The sequence below is a fragment of the Chiloscyllium plagiosum genome, chromosome 11, assembly GCF_004010195.1.
Source record: "Chiloscyllium plagiosum isolate BGI_BamShark_2017 chromosome 11, ASM401019v2, whole genome shotgun sequence".
Lineage (NCBI taxonomy): Eukaryota > Metazoa > Chordata > Chondrichthyes > Orectolobiformes > Hemiscylliidae > Chiloscyllium > Chiloscyllium plagiosum.
Genome location: NC_057720.1, coordinates 4,710,886 through 4,725,562, shown reverse-complemented (window position 1 = coordinate 4,725,562; position 14,677 = coordinate 4,710,886). Strand labels below are relative to the sequence as shown.

At 45.2% G+C, this 14,677-nt stretch overlaps 1 protein-coding gene across 1 annotated transcript in view; it reads left to right on the top strand.

The window, feature by feature from the left end:
• The window catches only part of spata1 (spermatogenesis associated 1), a 64,896-nt gene that overhangs the window by 31,456 nt on the left and 18,763 nt on the right, over positions 1-14,677 (top strand). Inside the window, exons 4-5 of the mRNA XM_043700118.1 lie at positions 9,650-9,703; positions 9,809-10,376. Coding sequence (XP_043556053.1) covers positions 9,650-9,703; positions 9,809-10,376 — 622 coding nt within the window. The remainder of the gene's footprint in view (positions 1-9,649; positions 9,704-9,808; positions 10,377-14,677) is intronic.

The following is a 14,677-nucleotide window of genomic DNA, read 5'->3' as shown; positions in this document are numbered from 1 at the left end:
AGGAAGTGGTGGAGGCTGGTACAATTGCAACATTTAAGAGGCATTTGGATGGGTATATGAATAGGAAGGGTTTGGAGGGATATGGGCCGGGTGCTGGCAGGTGGGACTAGATTGGGTTAGGATATCTGGTTGGCATGGACGGGTTGGACCGAAGGGTCTGTTTCCATGCTGTATATCTCTATGACTGTGTGACTTTATTGGTGAGGCCTCTTCTGGAGCACTGTGTCCAGTTCTGGTCACCCTGTTATAGGAAGGAGATTATTAAATTAGAGAAGGTTCACAAAAGATTTACCAGGATGTTGCTGGGACTGGAGTGTTTGGGTTATAAAGTGAGGCTGCGACTTTGTTCAGAGTCGAAGATTGTGGCGCTGGAAAAGCACAGCCGGTCAGGCAACATCCGAGGAGCAGGAGAGTCGATGTTTCGGGCATAAGCCCTTCATCAGGAATGGGGGAAGAGAGCTGAGGATGCAATAGGTAGATGAAGGTGGAGATAATGGTAATAGGCCGGAGAGGACGGCAGAGCAGATAGATGGGAAGGAAGATGGACGGATGGGACAGCTCATGAGGGCGGTACCGAGTTGGAAGGCTGGGACTGGGATGAGATGGGGGGAGAGGAAATGAGGAAACTGGTGAAATCCACATTGATCCCGTGTGGTTGGAGGGTCCCGAGGCGGAGGATGAGGTGTTTTTCCTCCAGGCATCAGGTGGTAAAGGTTTGGTGATGGAGGAGGCCAAGGACTTGCATGTTTTTGGTGGAGCTGAAGGGGGAGTTAAAGTGTTTGGGCATGGGCAGTTAGGTTGTCTTTTTCACTGGACCATAGGAGTTTGAGGGGTGTCCTTATAGTGGCTTATAAAATCATGAGAGGCATGGATAAGGTGAATAGCAAAGATCTTTTACTTAAGGTGGAGGATTTCAAGACGAGAGGGTATATTTTTAAGCAAAAAGGAGAAAGATTAAAAAGATTTGAGGGGCAATCCTTTTATACAGAGAATGATTCATGTCTGAAATGAACTTCCAGAGGAAGTGGAATATGCAGGTATAGGTACAAGATTTACAAGAAATCTGGACAAGTTTAGGAACATAGTTGGCATAAACTGGTTGGACCTAAGGGTTTGTATCCTTGCTGTATGACTCTATGTGTGCTGTAGGTTAACCCATAATGCTGTTCAGGAGGGAGTTCCAGGATTTTGATCCAGCAACACTTAAGGAACAGCCTACTCATAGGGCAGGGAATATCGGCTGTGACAGCAATAAACACAATATATATTGATGATCCTGAGTGACTCTCTGAGCTTCCATTTCAAGGAGGAAATGTCTACTGGGGCAGGAGGAGTGGACATAGCCGGTGGTAAGTAGGCAGGTGGATAATGCCAGGGTAACTGTTAAAACAGATTAATCTGCTGTTGTTTAGTCACTGGATCCCATCATGCAGGGCTGCACACTCAAGGACCCATTCCCTACCCCTGTGTAGTTTAGCACTGAGGGATATCAGAGAGTATTCGTCGGAATGGCAGGGGCTTGATGGGATTGTCACTGGGTTAGTAATGCAGCACTCCAGGCTAATACTCTGGGGATATGGAAGCTCAGGTCCCACCATGGCAAATGGTGAAATTTGGATACAGTGAAAAATATTATATTTTATTTTATGAAAACTGGTCTAATAAGTAGAGAAGAACTCGAAGCAGGAGCCCCTCGAGCCTTCACTGCCATTCACTCCCATCTTAGCTGATCTCATCTCAGCCTCACCTCCACCTTCCTGCCTGCTCTCCATAACCCTTTACCCCTTTACAAATTAAACATCTGTCCACCTCCTCCTTCAATTTACTCAATGTTCCAACATCTGCCACACTCTGGGCGGGTGAATTCCACAGAAGTAATTTCTTCCCATCTCTGTTTAAAAATGTGTTATCCCTCAGCCTAAAACTATGACTTCATTCTGTGTTACCCCACAAGGAGAAACATCCTCTCTATGTTTACTTTGTCAGTCCCCTTTAGCATCTTACACACCTCAATTAGATCTCCTCTCATTCTTCTAAACTCCAGAGAGAGCATCAGTCTAAACTGCTCAATCTCGCCTCATAAGACAAATCTCTCATCTCTGGAATCAGTCTCGTGAACCTCCTCTGAGGTGAAAGTGAGGACTGCAGATGCTGGAGATCAGAGTCAAGATTAGTGTGGTGCTGGAAAAGCACAGCAGGTCAGGCAGCATCTGAGGAGCAGGAAAATCGATGTTTCGGGCAAAAGCCCCTCATCAGGAATGAAGGGCTCCTGCCCGAAACGTTGATTTTCCTGCTCCTTGGATGCTGCCTGACCTGCTGTGCTTTTCCAGCACCACTCTAATCTTGACTTTGAACCTCCTCTGAGCTGCCTCCCAACAGAATTACCTCCCTTCTGAAGTAAGGAGACCACAATTGTTCACAGGTGCAGTCTCACTAATGGATAGGTAAAAACAATGACTGCAGATGCTGGAAACCAGATTCTGGATTAGAGTGGTGCTGGAAAAACACAGCAGATCAGGCAGCATCCGAGGAGTAGGAAAATCGACGTTTCGGGCAAAAGCCCTTCATCAGGAATACAGGCAGAGTGCCTGAAGGGTGGAGAGATAAATGAGAGGAGGGTGGGGGTGGGGAGAAAGTAGCATAGAGTACCACTAATGCTTCACTAATGCCCGGTAGACCTCCAGCAGCCCTCCCCTACTTTTATATTCTATTCCTTTAGCAGTAAATGCTAATATTCCATTGCCTTCTTTATTACCTGCAGACCAGTTCTCTGCAACTTGTGCATGAGGTTTGATCATCCAGTAAACTCCAGTGTCACTTTGCGCAGGAGACCACTCCAAATCTTATTGTGACCTCCCATGGGAATTCCCCCTGAAGAACCTCATCTTCCATAGGTCTTGGAATTACAAATACTGCCATTCCTGTGAATGGAGTTTGGGCCTGGGGCATCCCATTCCTCGGCAGAGGCCCTGGAAAAATCAGGAGAGCATGTCGAATTCCTGAAGGACATGGGTGATCCAGATGGGTTTTCAACGTTGGCTTGATGGTCACCATTGTTGCATAAAATAATGTTCTAAAAGTCAGAGTGACCCATTTCTCCCTGAAAGTGGCCACAGAATGTAGATAGGGTGGTAAAGAAGGCGTATGGCATGCATGCCTTTATGTGTCGGGGATTTGAGTGCAAGGGTCAGGATGTCATGTTGCATCTTAATTAGACTTTTTTTTTCCGCGATCATCGCTGGCCAGGTCAGCATTTATTGCCCATCCCTAAATGTTAAGAATCAACCACATTGCTATGGGTCTGGAGTCACATGTAGACAGGTAAGGATGGCAGTTTCCTTCTCTAAAGGACATTAGTGAACCAGATGGGTTTTCCTGACAATCGACTATGGATTTGTGGTCATCACTATGTGCTTAATTCCAGATTTTTATTGAAGTCAAATTCCACCATCTGCCATGGTAGGATTTGAACCCAGCGCCCCAGAACACTGTAGGCCCCACTGAGAGTATTGTGTTCAATTCTGGTCGCCACATTACAGGAAGGATGTGGAGGCTTTGGAGAGGTGCAGAGAGGTTTACCAGGATGCTGCCTGGATTAGAAGATAGGAGCTGTAAGGAGAGGCTAGAAAAACTCGGGTTGTTTTCTCTGGAGTGGCGGAGGCTGAGGGGTGATGAGATAAAAGTCCATAAAATAATAGGCTGCATAGATAGAGTTGACAGTCAGAATCTTTTTCCCGGAGTTAGAATGTCTAAAACTAGGGGCATGCATTTAAAGTGAGAGGGGGAAAGTTCAAAGGAGATGTGAAGGGCAGGATTTTTACACAGAGAGTGACAGGAGTCCGGAATGTGCTGCCAGGATGGTAGTGGAGACAGGAATGATAGGGGTGTTTAATGGTCTCTTAGATAAGGATATGAATATTCAAGGAATGGAGGGATATGGACCAAGGGCAGGCAGAAGGAATTAGTTTAATTTGGCGTCATGTTCAGCACAATATTGTGGGCCGAAGGGCCTGTTCCTGTGCTGTATTTTTCTATGTTCTGTTAGCTCCGCCCAACTGATGATGTCAGACCCTCTCTGCTTTGAGGGACAGTTCATCTTGTTGGAGATGGGAGTGGAGACAGCTGTGACTTTCCAGGCTCTGGATAACCCTCATGATGCCAAACTAGTCAATGTTGATTGTATTTATTGTCACCCAGTCAGAAACAACAGTGAACACAGAGAATGCTGGAGAGGTTGGGATTGCTTTCCTTGGATCAGAGAAGGCTGAGGGGTGACATGATTGAGGTGTACAAAACTGTGAGGGATAGACACAAAGTAGACAGGAGGAATCTCTGGGCAGACAGTTCAAACTCCAGAGGTCATAGATTCAAGCTAAGTGGCATAAGGATTCGAGGGGACGTGAGGAGAAACACTTTTTGTACAGAGGGTGGTGGGTGACTGGAATTGGTTGCCTGAGTTGATAGTGGAAGCAGAGGTCCTAAACCCTTTTAAAAAGTATCTGAATCTGTGTCTTAAGTGCTGTACACTGCAGAGCTATGGGTTGGATGCTGGAAGATGGGATTAAAAGGGCATCGGGATGTATTTGGTTCAGCATGGACAAGATGGGCTGAATGACCCCATTCTGAACAAAGCGAACAACGAACAAAGAAATTACAGCACAAAAACAGGCTCTTCGGCCCTCCAAGCCTGCACCGATCCACATCCTCTATCTAAACCTGCTGCCTATTTTCTAAGGATGTGTATCCCTTTGCTCCCTGCCCATTCATGTATCTGTCTGCATAATGATGCTATCGTGCCCGCCTCTATCACCTCCACTGGCAATGCGTTCCAGGCACCCACCACCCTCTGTAAAGTAAATAATTTTCCACGCATATCACCCGGAAACATTTCCCCTCTCACTTTGTACTCATGACCCCTAGTAATTGAGTCCCTCACTGTGGGAAAAAGTTTGTTGCTATCCACCCTGTCTATACCTCTCATGATTTTGTAGCCCTGAATCAGGTCCCCCCCTCAACCTCCTTCTTTCCAATGAAAATAATCCTAATTCTACTCAATTTCTCTTCATAGCTAGCACCCTCCATACCAGGCAACATGCTGTCAAACCTCTGCTGCACGCTCTCCAAAGCGTTCACATCCTTTTGGTCATGTGGTGAGCAGAATTATATGCAGTATTCCAACTCTGGCCAAACCAAAGTCTTATGCAACTGTAACATGACCTGCCAACTCTTATACTCAATACTCCGTCCAATGAAGGAAAGCATGCCGTATGCCTTCTTGACCACTCTACTGACCAGCGTTGCCACCTTCAGGGAACAGTGGACCTGAACACCCAGATCTCTCTGTATATCAATTTCCGGTAGAAGCTTTCCATTTACTGTGTAGTTCTGTGCAGTATCATTTCTGTGGTTTCTAAACTCAGCAGGTCTGGCAGCATCTGTGGAGAGAGAACTGGAGATAAGGTTTTGAGTTGAATTAGAGTTAGTGGATGAAGTGTGTTTTCGCTTGGTTAATTTGCTACCATCATTCAGTGTCTCACAGCATTCAGTTGCTTGATGTGAGGGTGGTAGTTCTTACATTTTCTGTGCTGGAGGGCCCTGCTGTTATCGTGCTGCTGTGCTCCCTATTGCAGCCTGTATCCCTTGCAGTGAAACCATTGCACCCGTAAACTGTGTTTAGGAGGCGTTACACGTCACTGGCAAAACTACCCTTTACGCAGACCTAAAAACAACTCTTGTGGGCAAAATTATACAGGGGTGTCTCTACCCCTCTGTCCTGTCCCTCTTAACTGCTGCAGCTCTTAAATCCTGCAGCACTGCCCAAGTCCACAAGCCAAAACTAATTATTGTGACATCAAAAATCCCGTGCAAAGTGGAACTTACCAGCGACTGGGAAAATCTCCCTGTTGGTTAAAGTAATTTCTAAGACAAAGGAAGTCAAACACCTTGAACTACTGCAGTCAACTTGGGTCTACCTGCAGCATATGACCATAAAAAGTAGAAGAAGGCCATTCAGCCCCTCGGAACTGCTCTGCCTTGCAATAGGATCATTGTTGATTCAACATTCCTCACATTCATTTTCCTGCCTTTTCCCCTTGACTCCCCAACTGATCAAGAATCTATTGATCTCAGCTTTAAATATACATAAGGACTCTGTCCCCACAGCTCTCTGTGGTAAAGGGTTCCAAAGACTCTCAGCCCTCTGAGAGATTCCAAACTAATGATTCCTTCACGATTGGTTTATTGCAATGTGAAACATTTTGAACTCATTTTGAACGTCCTTATTCACACTGTTTTTCATGTCATAAAATGTTATCAGCAGTTTATTTTATGAAAGGTTGCAAGGTGAGGTAACTACAGTTCACCGAGTGGAGTTCATGTCCACACCTTGATGTATTGATTGATCAGACATATTTCTCATTAATTTTTAATGGATATGGGTGTCACTAGCTAGGCCAGCAATTATTGGCTATCCTGAATTACCCAGAGGGTAGTCAAGAGTCAATTACAGGGCAAATGCTCTCAGTCTTTTTCCCAGGGTTGGGGAATCAAGGACTAGAGGGAATCACTTTAAGGTTAGAGGGGAAAGAATAAAAGGGAACCTGAGGGAAAACCTTTTTACACAGAGGGTGGTACGCATATGGAATGAGCTGCCAGTGGAAGTGGTTGAGGCGGGTACACAACATTAAAAAGGCATTTGGACAAATACATGGATTGGAAAAGTTCAGAAGGATATGGGCCAAGTGCAGGGAAATGGGGTTAGTGTGGATGGACATTTTGGTCAGAATGGACCAGTTTGGGCTAAAGGGCCTGTCTCTGTGCTGTAGGAGTCTATAATTCTATGACACATTGCTGTGGGTCTGGAGTCACATGTAGAGCAGACTAGGTAAGGATGGCAGATTTTCTTCCCTAAAGGATATTATTGAACTCGATGGGTTTTTACATCAGAGGTAGCTATCATCCCAGAATTATTTTCTGAATTGTACTAGAACTCATGTCCCCAGATTAACAAGGGACACTGGATTACTAAACCTGTGACATTACCACAACTCCATTACCTGGCCTGGGATGCTAAACCCATCATTGGAATTAAACAAACCTGAGAAAGCTGTGAGTTGATCCAAAATTGGAAATTCAAGTCTGAGTCTAAATGAGATAAACACACAGAACACAAGGCAGCTCTCCACCACCTTCCCTGGGCAACTAGGGATGGACAATGACTGCTGATCCAGCTGGTGATGCCCACCTCCCAGGAGTAAATTAAAACAACATCCATTTTGAGACACTGAGGATCTTTAGAGCTAATTGAGATCTTTATGTTCCTCCAGCTCTTGAGCGACCCTGATTTTATTCTCTCAAGTATTGGTGGCAGACTCACCCCAGACTCTGCAATATGCTTCTCCCAACATGCTTTCTGATGTTCAGCCTCCTTTCCTTCCCATTCCTACCTTTAAATTGGACCATTCCAATTGATCAGCCGCATGCCTTGCATCCTTTGAATAAACTTGAGCTTGTCTTAAAAGACCTGTTGGCCCTTAGGTTCTTGCGTCTTCCATCTCTGTAACTTCCTCCAACACCATCAGGAGGAATTGAGGAGGAGGAAGGAGAGAAGGAGGAGAATACAAGGAGGAATTTCTTCCCTCAGAGGGTTGAGAGTCTTCGGAACTCCTTGTCACTGAGAGCTGTGGGGGTAGAGTCCTTGTGTATATTTAAGGCTGAGAGAGATTCTTGATCAGTCAGGAATCAAGGGTTACAGGGAAAGGGCAGGAAGTTGGATGTGAGGAACGTTGGATCAGCCGTGATCCTATTGAATGGCGGAGCAGGTTTGATCACTGAATGTGGGTCAAGATTAGAGTGGTTCTGGAAAAGCACAGCAGGTCAGACAGCATCAGAGGAGCAGGAAAATCAACGTTTTGGGCAAAAGCCCTTCATCAGGAAAGACTTTTGCCGAAACGTTGATTTTCCTGCTCCTTGGATGCTGCCTGACCTGCTGTGCTTTTCCAGCACCACTCTAATCTAAACTCTGATTTCCTGCATCTGCAGTCCTCACTTCTGCCTAGCTGATCACTGAATGGCTTATTCCTGCTCTTATTTCTTTGGTCTTAACTCCCTGAACTCTCTCCTCCAGTCATGTGCTCTTACACAAACCTGGTTTTCATCACTGCCCCGCTGCCTCTGAAAATCTATCCTTAAATCTCTCCCCTTCTCTCCCCCACTCTCTCTCTCCCTCCGCTACTCCTTTCAAATCTGCTTTTTTGATCAAGTATTTCATCACCTGTCCTACTATGGGTTTATTGTCACATTTACTTGATGATCATTGCAATGAGGTGCCTTCTAATGTTTCTCTATGTAAAAGGCAGGCAGATTGCTGACATTGTTTATTCTGTACACATCAGGACATACACAAGAATGCCAAATTTCAAATGATAACTGCAATTTATACTGCAAGAGGGAATGCACCAATCAGCACCCTCTTCTCCAGAAAAGGAGCCAATCAGTACCGTTTTCTCCAAACAAAAATGGCACCAATCAGCTCAAAAACAGAAATTGCTGTCAAAACTCAGCAGATCTGGCAACGACTGTGGGAAAAAAGCAGAGTGAATGTCCAGTGACCCTTCAGAACTTCAGCTGCTGCCAAGCCTGTTGAGTTCCGCCAGCAATTCTTATTTTTGAGCTGATTGCTGATTTTTCTGGAGAAGAGTGAGGTGGTGGGTTTTTGTCTCAGTTTCAGATCTCCAACACCCACAGCTCGTTGTCTTACTTTGCCAATCAGCTCACTCCTGTCCTGAAAACGTACCAGGCAAAAGTGAGCTCTGCAGGTGCTGGAAACCAGAGTCTAGATTAGAGTGGTGCTGGAAAAGCACAGCAAGTCAGACAGCATCCGAGTGAGGAAACTGGTGAAGTCCACATTGATGCCCTGGGGTTGAAGTATTCCAAGGCGGAAGATGAGGTGTCCTTCCTCCAGGCATCGGGTGGTGAGAGAGAGGCGGTGGAGGAGGCCCAGGATCTGCATGTCCTCGGCAGAGTGGGAGGGGGAGTTGAAATGTTGGGCCATGGGGCAGTGGGGTTGATTGGTGCGGGTGTCCTGGAGATGTTCCCTGAAGCGGTCTCCGAGAAGGTGTCCACTCTCCCCAATGTAGAGGAGACTGCATCGGGAGCAACGGATACAATAAATGACATTGGTGGATGTGTAGGTGAAACTTTGATGGATGTGGAAGGCTCCTTTGGGGCCTTGGATGGGCGTGAGGAAGGAGCTTTTGCCTGAAACGTTAACTTTCCTGCTCCTTGGATGCTGCCTGACCTGCTGTGCCTTTCCAGCACCACTCTAATCTAGACTCTGAAAACGTACCAATCAGCCCCTTGTTCTCCTGTGGTATAATTTGTTGTGACAATTTGAAACTTGGTATTCTTGCATTTATCCTGATGAGTGCACATTGAAATATTTTGGGATAACATCGCCCCCTCCAGCAGTAACCACGCTCTGTACAGTTATAAAAATTGCATTATGTGTAAGGTTATTGCTGTTTGCTTATTTCACCCCTTCCCAGCCCCTTACAGAACATATCACTGATTCATATTTACACATTGAATAAAATGTTATAAATTAATGCATTACCTGATTTTTGTAATAAATTCTGAACCTCATTTTCAGGTTTCAGCAAAGCAAGAATCAGAACTCAAAGTGAAGTCATTTGCACCTCCTTATGTAGGTAGATCGATTACATTCTAATTGGAGAAGTCATTACAATTTATTGATGTCATTTATTTGAAAGGTTCCTGGCTCTAATTGGAATCCTCTATCATTTCTTAGGCTCCACAGCCAGAACTCTACTTGCTACCTGGAGTTGGCAGGAGGCAGCTACGTGATCTGATTCCAGTCGACAACCAGCAACTTTCGGAGGATGTTCTAACGCAATGTTCACAAGGAACACACGCAGCTCTGTTTGAGAATAAAGCTACAGCAGAATCAAAATGTTCCATCTGCACCTACCAAACTCATGTTTCGAAGAGTCCAAATGGAGACAACACCTACGTAAGCCATCAAGGAGCACAGAGCACAAACAGGGTCACTGATGCAACACTGAGGGAACATAAAGTGAATGATTTTCCACACAAAGATCAGCGCACCCAGAGCCCTGAGGGAATGAGCATCTACAATCCACTCCATCGGAAATCGGCAAGCATAAAGCCAGGAGAGATCACTGATTCAAGGGAACCTGAAACCAATGGTTTTCTTCAAGATACCCACAACACAAGGAGTCTGGATATAAACAGTACCTGGGAGCAGGAGATACACTTCCTTCAAAACACCAGAGACAGCAATCGGAAAATATACAAGAGTCAACAGCAGGAACATCAGATGCCGCAGCGAGAGAAAGGTTCATGACTCCAGGCTTTGTAGAAGTCTCAGGAGCTGATTTTTGATTTAATTTGGTTTATTATTGCAACAGGTATCCAGTGAAAAGTTTTGTGTGCAGTACAGGCAGATCATACCATACAAAGTGCATTAGGGTAGTGAACAGAGTGAGGAATACAGTGTTACGGTTGCAGAGAAGAGAGCAATATTAACATTAGATTTGAAATTTGAGAGGTCCTTTCAGAAGTCTAATTACAGCGAGGAAGAAGCTGTTCTTGAATCTGTTGACTTGTGTGTTTAAAAGTTTGTATCTTCTGCCTGACGGAAGAGGTTGGAAGAGATTATAACCGTGGTGGCAGGGGTCTTTATGATGTTGGCTGCCTTACCAAGGCAGTGAGAAGTGTAGATGGAGTTAATGGATAGCTGTTGGCTACTTGGCACATCACAGGATGTTTACAGCACAGAAGGAGGCTGTTTGGCCTGTCCTATCGGTATCAGCTCTCCGATAATGCAGTTTATCTAATTACCTGCTTTCTCCCCGTGCCCTGCACATTCTTCCATTTTTTAAGTATCCAATTTATAAGAAGGTGAGAACTAGGAGCAGGAGGAGGCCTTTCATCCCCTCGGGCCTGCTCAGCCATTTGATACGATCATGGCTGATCTCACCTCGGACTCAACTCCATTTTCCTGCCCACGCCCTGTAACCCTTCATTCCGTTACTAATTAAAAATCTGTCTCCTCCTTAATTTTATTCAGTGTCCCAGCATCCACCTCAATCTGGCTGAGTGAGTTCCACAGATTCAGAAATCTTTGTGAGAAGTGGTGGCATGGTGGCACAGTGGTTAGCACTGCTGCCTCACACCACCAGTGACCCAGGTTCAATTCCTGCCTCAGGCAGCTGTCTGTGTGGAGTTTGCACGTTCTCTGCGTGGGTTTCCTCTGTTTTCCTCCCACAGTCCAAAGATGTGCAGATTAAGTGAATTGGCCATGCTGAATTGCCCGTAGTGTTAGGGGAATGGGTCTGGGTGGGTTGCTCTTTGGAGGGTCGGTGTGGACTTGTTGGGCTGAAGGGCCTGTTTCCACACTGTAGGGAATCTAAAAAAAAAGCCGTAATTTCCATTCATCCCAGTTTAAAAATCTCCTACCCCTTCTCATAAAACCATGACCTCTTGTGCTAGATTGCCTTTCAAGAGGAAACACTCACTTTACAGCCATTTTGTCAATTCCCTTTAGCTCCGACCTACCTCTGTTGGATCACCTCTCACTCTTTTAAAGTCCAGGCAATACAGGCCTAACTTGCTCGATTTCTCTTTCACAGGACTTCCCTTTCATCTCGGGATTCAGTCGAGTGAACCTTCTCTGAACTGCTTCCAAAGCAATTACCCTCCTCAAAGTTAAAAATGACATAACACCAGGTTATAGTCCAACCAGTTTACTTGGAAGCACTAGCTTTCGGAGCGCTGATCCTTCACAAAGAACCTGATGAAGGAGCAGCGCTCCGAAAGCTAGTGCTTCCAAATAAAGCTGTTGGACTATAACCTGGTGTTATGTGATTTTTAACTTTGCCCAACCCAGTCCAACACCAGCTCCTCCACATCATCCTTCCTCAAATAAAGGGACCAAAACTCTACACAATACTCTAAATGCAATCTCACTAAAGCCTCGTACATTTGCAGCAACACTTGTATGTTCTTGTACTCCAATCTTTTAGCAGTGAATGACAAAGTTCTTGATTGAACCTGCCACCATTGCATTCTCAGGCAGAGCATTTCACACGCTAACCCATCTCTCCTCATGTCACTATTGCTTCCTCTCCCAATCACTTTTGATATTTCCACTCCTCCTGTTCTGAATCATTCCACCAATCTCTCCCAAATCTTCCCTCAACCTTCCCCCCCCCCTCCAATGAGAAAAGCCTCAACCTCTCCAACCATTCCCTTGAATGGGGATGCCTCATTCCTGGGACTGTTCCTGTGAACCTTTCCTGCTCCCTCTCCAAAATGTTCACATCCTTCCGGAAGCATTGAGTTTGGAACCAAATGCAATGTGTCAGTTGAGGCCAAATCCTTGTATGTTCCTATCCGCAGACGTGTCCAGACCTGCTGAGTTTCTCCAGCATCCTCTTTTTATTTCAGATTTCCAGCGTCTGCAGTATTTTGCTTGGAGTTAGGCTCTGAGGGAATTTGTTTTTATACGAGAGGTTGATGTTTGCAAGACACAGGAGAACTCCAGCCATCTTCAGAGTCACTGAATTGTTACAGCTGGGAAAGTGGCCATTCAGCCCATTGTGTCTGCACAGGCTGTATTACTGAGTGCCAATCTCCTGCCTTTTCCCTATATCCCTTTATACCATTTCTATCCAAATAATCATCCAAAGGCCTCTTGAATGCCTCCATTGAATCTGCCTCCATCCCTTTTCCAGGCAGTGCATTCTGTGTGTTTTTCTCAGATCACTCATGCTTCGTTTGTACATCACTTTATGATCACTCGTTCTTTTTGTTGGTACCAATGGGAACAGCTTCTCCTTATCTACACTATCGAGCCCGCTCATGATTTTGAAAACTTCCATCAAATTTCCCCTTAGCCTTATTCTTCTCTCCAAGGAGACCAGTCCACACTTCCTCAGAACTAAAGTTTCTCATTCCTGTGCTATTCCGAATGGGGAGCATTTGGGAAATAGTGATCATAATATAATGAGGTTCAATATTAAGATGGAAAGGGTAAAAACAGCTAATGAATAAGATCCCAGACTGGAAGAGGACACATTTTGAGTTGAAAATGTGGGTGTTGAGCAACTGAACAGTATAATGATAGGTAAAGAGGAGGTGTTAAAAAGGCTGGCAGCATTCCAGGTAGAGAAGTCATCAGGTCCAGATGGGATGCATCCCAGGTTACTGACAGAGAAAAGGAAGTAAACTGTGGAGCTGTTGGCAGAAATTTTCCAGGTCTCCCTGAGCACACAATTAGTCCAGGAGTCTGGAGGATTGCAAATGTGACATAGCTGTTTGTGAAAGGGGCAAAGGAAATAACCCAGGAAATTACAGCGCTGTAAGCTTGGGGAAGCTGATGGAGGCCATATTGCAGGATCAGCTAAACATACACTTAGAGAAAACTAAGGTAATATTGGACAATCAATATGGTTTTGTCAAGTGCAGGACATGTCTGACAAATTTAATTGAGTTCTTTGATGAGCTGACACAGGCAGTGGATGAAGGTCATGTTGTTTTCAGAAGGCATTTTATATAGTACCACCTGGCAGGTTGGTTAGTAAATTAGAAATGATTAAGATGATGGGTCATTGGCCACATGCATTAGAAGTTGGCTAAAAGATAGGAAACAGAGGGTATGTATAGATTTAGGGTGTAGGTTTGCTCACTGAGCTGTAGGTTTGATATCCAGACGTTTCATTACCTGGCTAGGTAATGAAACGTCAAGAAAAGAAAGTCCTAGAAAACCTCAAAAAAGACAAAAACATTGTTATATTACCTGCAGACAAAGGTCGGCTCACAGTCATCCTGAACAGAAGGGACGACATCGAGAAAGCCAATGCACCACTCGCAGACACCAATACTTACCAACAGGTGGCGCTAGACCCGACCCCGCAACTAGGAAACAAAATTACATATCTCCTAAAAAGAATTACACAATTCCGGACAATTAAACAAGACGGAATTCCAGAAAATGAAACCCGACGGGACCAACACCCCACGATTCTACGGAATACCAAAAATCCATAAACCAGGAGCTCCCCTCAGACCCGGTTTTAACCCTACTGCCTGCCTTGAAGAAGTTTTCCTCCTCTCTCTCCACCCTTCAGGCTCTCTGCCTTTATTCCTGATGAAGGGCTTTTGCCCGAAATGTCAATTTTACTGCTCCTCGGATGCTGCCTGAACTGCTGTGCTCTTCCAGCACCACTAATCCAGAATTACTACCTGGAACACCAACTTACAGACTGGCCAAAGAACTACACGCAGGACTGAAATACCTAGTAGAAGAGTCACAGCACTCCATCCCCTCCACCCAGGAATTCCTAAAAATCATCAAAAACACCAAAATAGAGGAAGACGAAGCAATGATCTCATTCGACGTAACAGCACTGTTCAACTCCATCAACATTGACCTGGCAAAGGAAACACTCACCACACATTTAGAAGAGACCATCATACACACCCCAACCACCATCAATCACATTACCAACGAAAACATCATGAAGCTAGTGGACCTGTGCCTCACCACCCACTTCACCTTCAACAACATAATCTACAAACAAACCAACGGCACACCCATGGGATCTCCGCTATCAGGATTCATAGCAGAAGCAGT